Consider the following 11,349-nt stretch of genomic DNA (forward strand, 5'->3'; position numbering starts at 1 on the left):
GATTGCAATATGCCCGCAACATGGGAGGATCGAAAACAGAAATATCCCCAGTCATTAAAAGCGCAGTAGCAATGCAGGGCTAAATTGAAAACCTCAGAGAATTAGGTGGCCAAATTGCAAAATCGTAGGAACTTAATTGCGAATCCTCAGAAAAGCGGAAGGGCCAAATGTGCAAATTGCCCTTCCGCTAAAAACACACGCGGATCCTGACCTGGAGAGGGTCGGGTCGACCCGACCCGGGGTGAAACGGCACCGTTTTATTAAAAAAGGAAGGGGGGCCAAAACGCACTGTTTTGGCCCCTATATAAGACAAATTTTTTTTAAAAAAAATCAGTTGTGAGAGGAAAAGAAAAAAAAGGGAAGAGAGGGGAAGAGGAGAGGAAAATTTGGCCCTAGGGTAGGTCAAGACCCTCGGCCGTCAGTCCATCATCAGCACACTGCCACCATGCTGATGGTGGCCGAAAGTTCAAAAGGTAATTTTTTTGTTTTTTTTTCTAGTTTTTTTTTTAAAAAATATATATATTTTATGTTTGTATTAACTGAAAAAAATAAAGAAATATATGCATATATATGTGAAAATCGGAAAAAAAATAGAAGAAAAATAAAAAGAGTAACCTTTTTTCGTTAGCTTTTGTTTTCCTTCGAATACTCACTATTGCTTCTGTATTTTTTTTGTACAATCAAAATCCAATTTACTAGTAAATGGATAATGATCTCCATTTGGGGACACTAAGACGGCCCCGATTCCATTGCCCACAGCGTTTGACGCCCAATCGAAATTCAATTTCCAAGGAAGTTCTTCGAGAGCACCATTTTCAGTGGTAGCAACACGCATTAGGTCTTCATTCGGGAAGTCGAAGTTCAAAGGCTCGTAGTCTTCTAAAGCTCTACTGGCCAGAAAATCTGCTATTGTACTTCCTTTCACTGCTTTCTGGTTCACATAGACTATGTCGAATTCAGAAAGTAGAATCTTCCATCGGGCCATCCTTCCATTCAAAGTTGTTGACTCCATCATGTACTTCAAGGGGTCCAATTTTGAGATAAGCCAAGTGGTGTGATATAACATATACTGCCTCAGTCTTCGGGTTGTCCAAATTAGGGCACAACACAACTTCTCTATCGGCGAGTACCTTGTCTCACATTCCGCGAACTTTTTACTGAGATAGTAAATAGCTTTTTCTTTCCTCCCCGACTCGTCATGCTGACCCAATATGCATCCTATGGAGTTCTCGAATACTGCCAAATACAGTATCAACGGCTTATCGGGGTTAGGTGGCATCAACACCGGGGCATTGGATAAATACTGTTTGACCTTGTCGAAAGCCCTTTGGCATTCTTCATCCCATTCACCTGGGTTATGTTTCTTGAGGAGGCGAAAGACAGGGTCACATTTCTCGGTCAGTTGTGAAATGAACCGAGCAATGTAATTTAATCTTCCTAGAAAGCCCCGAACTTCTTTTTGAGTGCGCGACGGGGATAGCTCTTGTATGGCTTTAACTTTGTCTGGATCAATCTCGATCCCTTTCTCACTAACCACGAATCCGAGCAACTTTCCAGACTTGGCTCCAAAGGTACATTTGGCGGGGTTGAGTTTTAGCTGAAACTTCCTCAACCTCAAGAACAATTTCCCCAAGACTTGTATGTGCTCCTTCTCTGTTCGAGACTTAGCTATCATGTCATCAACATAGACCTCGATTTCTTTATGCATCATGTCATGAAAAAGGGTTACCATGGCTCTTTGATAAGTTGCCCCCGCATTCTTCAGTCCAAACGGCATCACCTTGTAGCAGAACGTGTCCCACATAGTTACAAATGTGGTTTTCTCCATATCTTCAGGATACATCTTAATCTGGTTGTATCTCGAAAAACCGTCCATGAATGAAAATAGTGAGTGTCCCGCCGTGTTGTCCACTAGGGTGTCGATATGAGGTAGTGGGAAATTCTCTTTTGGGCTGGCTTTATTCAAATCTCTGTAGTCCACACACATTCGCACTTTTCCATCTTTCTTAGGGACAGGGACGATGTTGGCTACCCAATCTGAGTATTTTACCACCTTCAGGAATCCAGCATCAAACTACTTTCAAACTTCTTCCTTTATTTTTAGCAAGACGTCGGGCCTCATTCTTCGGAGTTTTTGCTGAACAGGCTTACACTCTTCTTTTATGGGGAGTTGGTGCACCACGATGTCAGTGTCCAACCCGGGCATATCTTGGTATGACCATGCGAAGACATCTTTGAATTCTTGAAGTAATTCAATGAGGTCTCGCTTCATCTCCGCAGTGATACATGTTTCGATCTTCACCTCTCGTCCTCCTCCTAAGCTCACAATTTCGACTGATTCTTTGTGAGGTAGGATCTGTTTCTCGTCTTGTTCTGCCATCCTCAACAAATCAGGAGATAGGTTACAGCCTTGGTCATCTTCAAAATCCTGATAATCATCCATACACACATGTTGCTCGAAAGGAAATTCTGAGTCACTACCAGTGTCACTCGTATCATTAATATCTGGGGACCTGTTATAAGGACGAAGGCAGATACAAAGAATCAAAAGAATTCGAAACATTTATTTGCATGATATGATTATGAATGACGAATGAAAGAATATTTAAAAGAATGTTTCAAGAATAAAAGAATTTGAAAGTAATCATTTGTATGGTTATGAATGGAATTGAAAGGACGAGATAACATTTGCTCAAAAATGATAATAACCGTGCATTTTACTGAAATGTCGTTTTTAAACATCGGCCTATTTCACAAAAGATTCTTATTACTCCTAGGCCTAGAGCAATAAGTGTGTTTTGGATATTACTCTGAATCCGTTCTAAAAACTACAGGAATCTCTTCCGCAGTCCAGTTGTCCAGAACACTTCCAGGCGTGCAGAGGCAAATGCCTGACAAATTCTCTCTTTCGGTCTTCTCTTCGCATATGACGCTAATGTCCAAGCTTTCCAGCCTTTCTTCTATAGCTCCCGTCATTGGTGTGTCTCTCTCAGGATGAATGATTCCCCCGGACACAAATGTTTTCGATATATGGGAGAATGTCATTGGTTCCCACTTGATTTCCTCCCCCGTTAATCGAGCTCTTCTTCTTTCTTGCTTCTTTTCTAGCTCCCTTCTCCTTTGTTTCGCATCCGGCTTAAATCCTAAATCGAAGCGGTCTCTCTTGTCTTTCGACATTGGTGTTTCAACCCTTCCTTGTAGATGTCTCCCAAGTCCCCTTCCAGGTAGGGCCCCTCTTCCAATCGTCAGCTGGAGGCTCATCCTCGTGGTTTTGGACAATTTTGGCACCAGAATTTTGCTTCCCTCGGTGATGAAGGTCGCATTAACAAATTCCAAAGATCGAAATGAGCATCCGATTGCTTCGTCATCTGTCTCCAAATAGGGTGCATTATTGCTCACAGTTGCAATAATATCCTCCTCAGCCTTGATCGTTATCAATCTCCCTTCCGATATTAGCTTCAATTTCTGATGCAATGAGGAAGGCACTGCCCCAGCCGAATGTATCCAGGGTCTTCCCAACAAGCAATTGTATGAGGGCCATTACGAGGAAATCCATCTCATATGTGTTTGGCCCAATTTGAAGAGGTACCTCGATTCTGCCCATCACCCTTCTCTCCGTGCCATCAAATGCCTTTACGATGTTCTGGCACTCCTTCATGTGAGAGCTGTCTATAGGTAATCTATTTAGCGTGGTCAAAGGCAGGACGTTCAAAGCGGACCCATTGTCAATTAGTACGCCTGGCAGCGTATACCCTTTACAGCGCATGGTGATATGTAGAGCTTTAGTCAACCCCATGTCCCCGGGTGGTATCTCGTCGTCATTAAAGAAGATATAATTATCGGCACTTATGTTGTTCACCAAACGGTCTAGTTTGTTAACGGAGATGTCATTGGCAACATATGTCTCGTTTAAGACCTTCATTAGTGCGCTATGATGAACTTCCGAGCTTAGAAGTAAGGCCAACATCGAAATACGGGCTGGTTGTTTACGTAGCTGTTCCACCACGCTGTATTCGCTATGCTTTAGGAATTTTAAAAACTCCTTGGCCTCCTCTTCGTTAACTGGCTCATTAATAGGTTTGGTTGCTTTTCCCTTCATTTCCTCAAACACCCGGGCTTTTTCTTTTGTAGGCTGTACCTCCTCATTCGCTGTATTGTAATGCCTCCCGCTACGTGTATAGGAACCCTTGTCTTGGTCCCCTCTTGAAGCGTCAACCGGGCTCTCCTTTCCCGGCATCGTCACACTGCAATCATAATTCCATGGGACCTTTTTACTGTCTTTGTAAGGGAAGACTACAGGTCTTTGGATTATGACCCTCGGTGGCATTTGCACTCCAATTTCATTATTTTTGGGTCTCGAAATAATCACCACGGGATAATTAGGCGTTCGATTTTGTGCCATCGATTCTCCCTCCGATGTACATATATCTCCCTCTACAGGGTTTTCGATCTCTTCATAGAATTCAATTTCTTTATTGTTCATCATGTTTTGTACTAGGGTTCTAAACTCCATGCAATCTTGAATTTCATACCCCACATTGTCGTGAAACTCACAGTAGTTTCTCTCTTCTTCGTATTCTTCCCTCGAATCCAACACGATCAATTCTCTCTTGGCCATCTCCTTCCATACCTGCCTCAACGGGGTCCTGACTTCTGCCACCTCATACTTGGTCTTCTTATTCAAGCCTTCACTTATCCCATTCATTCCTTGGTTGGCATAATTGAGGAGTGGGTTTCCTGCTACATTGGGCGTGGCTGGGTCGTCAAATTTCACAATCCCCACCTTAATAAGTCTTTCGACTACTTTCTTGAGCACAGTGCAATTCTCGATTGAGTGCCCGGTAATTCCCGCGTGGTATTCACATTGGGCATTTGTGTCATACCATTTGGGATACGGGGGCTGCAGTGGCTCTAGGTAGAAAGGGGATACTACATGAGCGTTGAACAGGTTCTGGTACAACTCCCTATAAGTCATGGGTATAGGGGTGAATTGTGGCCTTTCTGTGTTCTTCCTCAAATTGGATTCTTGTCTTACAGAGCTTTGTTGATTGGTAGTCACCGTTTTGGGTTGATTCATGGTAATTGACTTGGACTGCCCCTTGTTGAATGTGCTCGTGTTGTTCACTTCATTATCCCTTTTCCTTGGGGCCAACTTTCTGGCACTCTCTCCCGACTCTATTTTGCCGCTCCTCACAGCATTCTTGATCATTTCCCCCGTCATCACTATGTCGGAGAAGCTTTTTGTGGTGCTTCCTAACATATGGGTGATAAAAGGGGCTTTTAAGGTGTTGATAAAGAGCATTATCGTCTCCTTTTCTAGAAGTGGCAGCTGAACTTGTATGGCCACCTCTCTCCACCTTTGTGCATACTGTCTGAAGCTTTCATTTGACTTTTTTTCCATATTCTGGAGGGTGATTCTGTCGGGGGTCATGTCCGTCACATGATCGTATTGCTTCATAAAGGCCTGAGCCAGGTCCTTTCATGAGTTAATCTTGGCTCGACTCAGTTGATTATACCACTTAGACGCCGCTCCAACCAGACTATCTTGAAAGCAGTGGATTAGTAGCTGGTCATTGTTAACATATCCCGTCATTCGCCTGCAGAACATGGTGATGTGGGCTTCAGGGCAACTTGTTCCATTGTATTTCTCAAATTCAGGCATTTTGAATTTAGAGGGGAGGACTAAATCTGGGACCAGACTCAGATCTTTGGCATCAATCCCTTGATGATGATCCGCGCTCTCCATGGCTTTGAATTTTTCCTCGAGCCATCTACAACGTTCTTCCAATTGTTTTTGCGAATCCATCCTCACCTTTTCCTCTTCAACAACTTTATCCAAGTCGGGAACGGGCGGATAGTTCAGGTTGTTGACAAAGTTAGAGCCTGAGCCGGCTTGGAAGTTTATCGGAATTGAAGCTCCGGCCTGAACTTGCTGGGGCAAGATTGTGACTGATGGTTTTTGTAGGTTAATCTCGGGCTTCATTGGTATATGCATCGGAGTAAAGCCAGGGGGGTATTGGAGATCTTCATTGGTTTCCTCTACTTGGTCCATGGGGCCCTTTCCCTTATCCATTCCTCCCAGCAGTAATTTGGATAACTGGGCCATCATCTCTCTCTGAGACTCCATCATTTGCTCCTTCATCTCTCGTTGAATTTTGGCTAGCTGCTCTTCCATCTGGGATTGCATTTGTTCTTGCATGTCGTTTTGCATTTGCTCCAATTTCTCGAGTCTCTTATCCATTGATTTTTTTCTAGTACCGTAGGGATATGTGGTTGGTTGGTTTTCGTTGGTTTCCAGGTTATTGAAATAATTTTTAATTAATTAATTAGAAAACTCTTATGGCTTTTAATGCATAATGATATGATGTAATGCAAATGCATGAATGTAAAGGAGGCATCAAATTTGACTCAATTGCCCTTAGAAAATTTCACTCGAAAATAAAATCTTTTACATAAAGTCGAATTACAAATAAAATTTCGCTCTAACACTTAGAGTCTTAATTTTTCTAAGCAACGAGGCCAGCTCTTGTCCGCGATCCGACTCCAACTCATACTTCACGCTCAGTATGTCCGCTTGAACCGCTAAAGTTTGCAAGTAGTCTGCTACCTCCCGAATTTGGGTTATGGCTTCCCCCATAAGGTAATCTCTGTTTCTGACTTGGTTTTGTGCATGGTGAAGCTGCTCTTTCTGACGATCCTCATTTGCCTCGAAAAATTGGATCCGCATCTCACAGTTCTGCAGTGATGCCTCTAACTCTCCTATTCTTCCTTTCATCTCTTCTATCTGGCTCAAGCTTGCCCTCAGCTCTATTGCGGTGTTGCGGTTTCGGTACTGATGCAGAGACTTCTCGAGTTCTGCCACTCTAGCCCTTAGTTCACCTCACTCGTTTCTGCTCTCCGACAGACTCTTCTCCAAATCTTCTTTTCGTGCCTGAACTTCTCGAAATTTTCTTTCCCATCGATCGGTATTGGCTTTTTCTTCTCGAATTTCGTGGCGCCATTGTTCGGAAGTCTTACCTAAACCCGCAGTCCTCATAGATAGGCGCAGCTTCTTGTAGTCTGTCTTCAAGCTGTTTAGGTCTTCTTCGGCCTTAGTTTTTCCTTTTCTCCATTTCTCAGCCTCTGACCTCTGAACATCAGCGTCTAATCTTAGATGCATCTTCTCTTCTTCTAACTGTTCTATCTTCTTCCCGAGCTCTGAACTCTTCTTCTCAAAATCTTGCCTTATAATTTCCAATTCTGATGGGGCGACTTGTAATTGTTCCTCGATAGGTTGAGCATTCTCCAAGCTTGGCCTAGGAATATTATCATTAATCCTCTTCTTAAACCACTTGCTATACTTAGGCGTTACCATGGAACCGATGGCTAACCTCTTTATCCAACAAGTTTGCTTCCAAGCATCCGATAACTCCTGAATTCTCTTCTTATAATGAGCACCTTTAAATGAGAATTCACTCTGAGCAAGCCCATAGGTCGTGGGTACAAACTGCCTTGACTTATATTGCCTCAAGGCTAACAGCGGAGTATACCCAGTAGCTCCCCAAATTCCTAACAATGGCACCCAATCAAAGCTACCACATCGGTACATGATCTCGTCAGGAACCATCCAATAAGCTCTCCACTTGATATCCCCCTCCTTGAGGTTTTGAAGAATGTCTCTAAGATATCCTCTCTCCTCTGTATAGCTGCCTCTTCTTTCAACGGGGAAGAACCCTCGGAGAAGACTCGATAGGAAACTTTATCTATCTTCCAAAAGTGCCCGTGGAACCATGCCATCAATAATTGTGCGCATCCAATGAATCGCCCCTCGCCTGTCTTCCGACATGAGCTCAAAGATCTGAATGTTTCTGCCAATATTGCCGGTACCGGTGTGATTCCCTTTTCAAGGCGATCAAACAAGTCAATGACCGCCTCGTCTACGTGCCTCAAAGCCTTAGGAAATATCACTAATCCGTAGATGCTTAAGGCAAATATATCAACCCTCTTTCTTTCATCTGGATGTGTCAAGATCAAATCTCGCAAATTCTCCCAATGGATACATTTGCTATCTCCTTTTTACTGAATCCGAGCAGTGACCCAAGGCTCGCTCATCCCAGAAATGCTAATCAGTTTTTTCACAAAAGTCTGACTACTAAAAGCTCGAGCATAAGTCTTCCGGACTTGAATTTTGGGACACCTGAGCAAAGTAGTGTATTCCTCCATGGTAGGTACCAAATCCACTTCTCCAAAAGTGAAACATTTGTATGCAGAATTCCAAAACTGCACCAAGGCTCGGAACAAATGCTTATCGACTCTAATATCTAGCAGGTAGGATACGTCACCATAATTTTGGTAAAACAATTGCTTGATTCCTTCATTCCAACTAGCCCAAATGTCTCTCAACTCTTGCAGCTCGTTCTGTACTACATTGACGCGAGTGAAATCTTGCAGCTCGATACATACCCTTCTGCCAAGCTATCCCCTCTCTCTGATTGTAGCCTCTCCGACCATGCACGAACGGCCGCATTATCCTCGACTTTACTAAGAAATTCATTCTCCATGTCAAATTTTCTAACTTAGTAATTGAATACGAATTAATGCCTCATTTAGTATGTAATGTTATGCAAAAATGACAAAACAAAACACCGGTTAGTGTCAAATAATAGCGATAGAATGTAAGCGCATAAACGATAACTATGATGCATATACGGGTAAGTACTAAGGCTCGATGTGGCTTCACCCAAGGATGGTTCCTAAGGTTCACTATATGCGGTTTAGTTCTAGAGATAAGGTACCCGAACCAGTAGATTCCTCAATCCTCACCCATTATAGGCTCATATAGATCAAGTTCGGTTCAGGAGGATACATTTCCCTATGACCATGCGGAGATGAAAATCTCACGAAATCATAGGTACGGATGTACCCCGGAAGCAATCCACTAGCCCATGCGGAGGTGAAAACCTCACGAAAGTGTAGTTTCTTACTCCCACTTAGAAGGTGTGACCACAGTGGTCATGCAATGAAATGCAGTGCTATTTTACAAGACCCGCACTAAGACAATCACACAATCAAATGCAATCGAAAGATATATGATTTTTAAAGTAAATTTTCAGTTTTCGATAAAAGGACAGTAAATAATTGATTTTTATGGCTCGACTCTCATTTGTCCCCAGTGGAGTCGCAAAGCTGTCGAAACCATTTTTTCATTTCGATTTAAAAATAATGGATTGACTTTTTGGAAAGTGAAAATGGAGTCGCCACCAATCTTTTCTTGTTTAGGTGTGATCGGATCACCTAAAAATTTGGGTTGTTTTAATAAAAAAGTTTTAGTTTACTAAAACAATGGTTCTGGTCTACGAAAATTTTAGAAAACGGGCTCGGGAGTCGGTTACGTATGAGGAAGGGTTAGCACCCTCACTACGCCCAAAATTGGTTCCAAATCGATTAAATATTGTCCTTATGTCTAAAATTGAAATGTTTTTGAAATGTGGTTCTTTTTTAATAACATTTGAATAACCTGAGTTGGTTACCAAAAATCTTCCTGTTTCGACATCCGAAAATTTATAATTATAAAATCATAAAAGGATGCTTAACTATTTAGTCCAACGAAAATCGAAACCCAAAGACAAGAGGGCACGATTCCTCGAATTTCCAAACATTGACCATTGCCTCACCTTGGAAAATACAAGTGAAATTCCGGAGAGATATTCGATTATTTTGGACAAACAGGAGATTGCAGCCCAGCACGATAGGGCACTATTCCCCAAACTGCCAAACATCGAACACTTCTTTCGTTTTAAAGGGTTTTTAGAAAATGTGAATGAAATTTCGAAGGAATCTTCGATTGTTTAGAACAAATGAAAAAGCGCAACCCAACACGATAGGGCACGATCCTCAAATCGCCAAACATCAAACATCCTCTGTATTGAAAGGTTTTTAATAAACATGAGTGAAAACCTAAAGGAATATTCTATTATTTTGAGCAAACGAGAAATTGCAACCCAACACGTTAGGGCACTATTCCGCGAATTGCCAAATATTGAGTCTCGTCTTCATGATAAATAAAATATAACAAGTATAATAAACTATATTTAAAATTATTATAAAATATGTATATAAAAAGAAATAATACTGAGAAAAAATGATTATTAGTAAAACAAAAATAATATAACAAGTAATGTGATACATATAATGACAATTTGTACATAAAATAATTAGTTTTATTTTAAATATATATATATATATGAAGCATATAACAAATATATAAATAAATAAATAATATAATAATGTGAAACTTAACTCCAATTGATTAAATTAGATGAAAAGAAATAAGAAATAATGAAAATGATATAATAAGTATAATAAATAATAGTGTAAAAAAATAGTATAATAAATAATAGGAAAATAATTTAAAAAATGATAATAAAAAATAGTAATATTAGATTAATAATAATACCAAAAAAATTTGTGATAAAAGTGTCTAAAATAAACAAAATAGGGCTTAATTGAATTAAAAAATAAAATTCTAGAGTGAAAACAAAATAAAAGGATACAAGGGGACCAAAATGCACACGTGGGTAAGGAGGGAGGGGTCTGGGCGCAAATTTTCGGGGTAATTTGAAAGCATTTAAAGAAAACAAAAAAAGGACTTGATTGAACGTAGGCACCCAGGACAGGGACTAATCGCGAAAATTTCTCATTTAAAAGAAATGTGCACATTTCCATCCCTTAATGCACGGTCAACTTTTCCCCTTCCCAAGGCTCTACTTTTGAGGGGAAAAAAAACAAATGAAGCCTACTTTTTTATTTTTTTATTTTTAAAACATTGAACAACCCTTTTTGAAAACTAAAAAAATAAAAACAAAAATTACCCATCACCTCTCTTATTTTCCTTAAAGAAAAACAGAGAGAAAGCTCCCAAATTTTCTCTTAGGCCTGCGCCGCCCTCATCAGAGATCGGCGAGCCGAGGTCGCTAGTTCGTCGGTAAGTCCCCTCTCTCCCTCTCTTGTTTTTTTTTTAAAAAAAACCATTTTTAAAAAAAATTGATAAGGAAACAGAACAAATGAAATCCAAATCAAGAGAAAATTCAAAAAAAAAAAGGGAAATCACCTTTCAAAACTTAGTTCCGATTCTTGATTTACTCTTGAACTTTTTATTATCTCCGAAAAAATATATATATATATCCCCCCAAAATACAATCGATTCCTCTCTAAAAATCCCCCTTAAAATACAATCCCTTCTCCCCTCGAAATATCAAAAAAATCCCCCCTTTTTTTGTGATCGATTTTGGCTTTTTAAAGCCGATCTACAAAACATTCATTTCCTATTTTTTGTTTTCGTTCTTTTGTTTATTCTTTCCCCCATCCCTC

At 40.7% G+C, this 11,349-nt stretch overlaps 1 protein-coding gene across 1 annotated transcript; it reads right to left on the reverse strand.

Moving 5' to 3' along the window:
* Positions 1-6,880: 6,880 nt before the first annotated feature.
* LOC128292740 (uncharacterized) lies at positions 6,881-8,506 on the reverse strand. Its single transcript, XM_053027656.1, has 3 exons — positions 8,443-8,506; positions 7,812-7,994; positions 6,881-7,713 (listed from the first exon to the last, which is right to left on the reverse strand). Exons 1-3 carry the CDS (start codon positions 8,504-8,506, stop codon positions 6,881-6,883), a joined length of 1,080 nt encoding a protein of 359 aa, XP_052883616.1.
* Positions 8,507-11,349: the final 2,843 nt, after the last annotated feature.

The sequence above is a fragment of the Gossypium arboreum genome, chromosome 5, assembly GCF_025698485.1.
Source record: "Gossypium arboreum isolate Shixiya-1 chromosome 5, ASM2569848v2, whole genome shotgun sequence".
NCBI classification, from domain to species: domain Eukaryota; kingdom Viridiplantae; phylum Streptophyta; class Magnoliopsida; order Malvales; family Malvaceae; genus Gossypium; species Gossypium arboreum.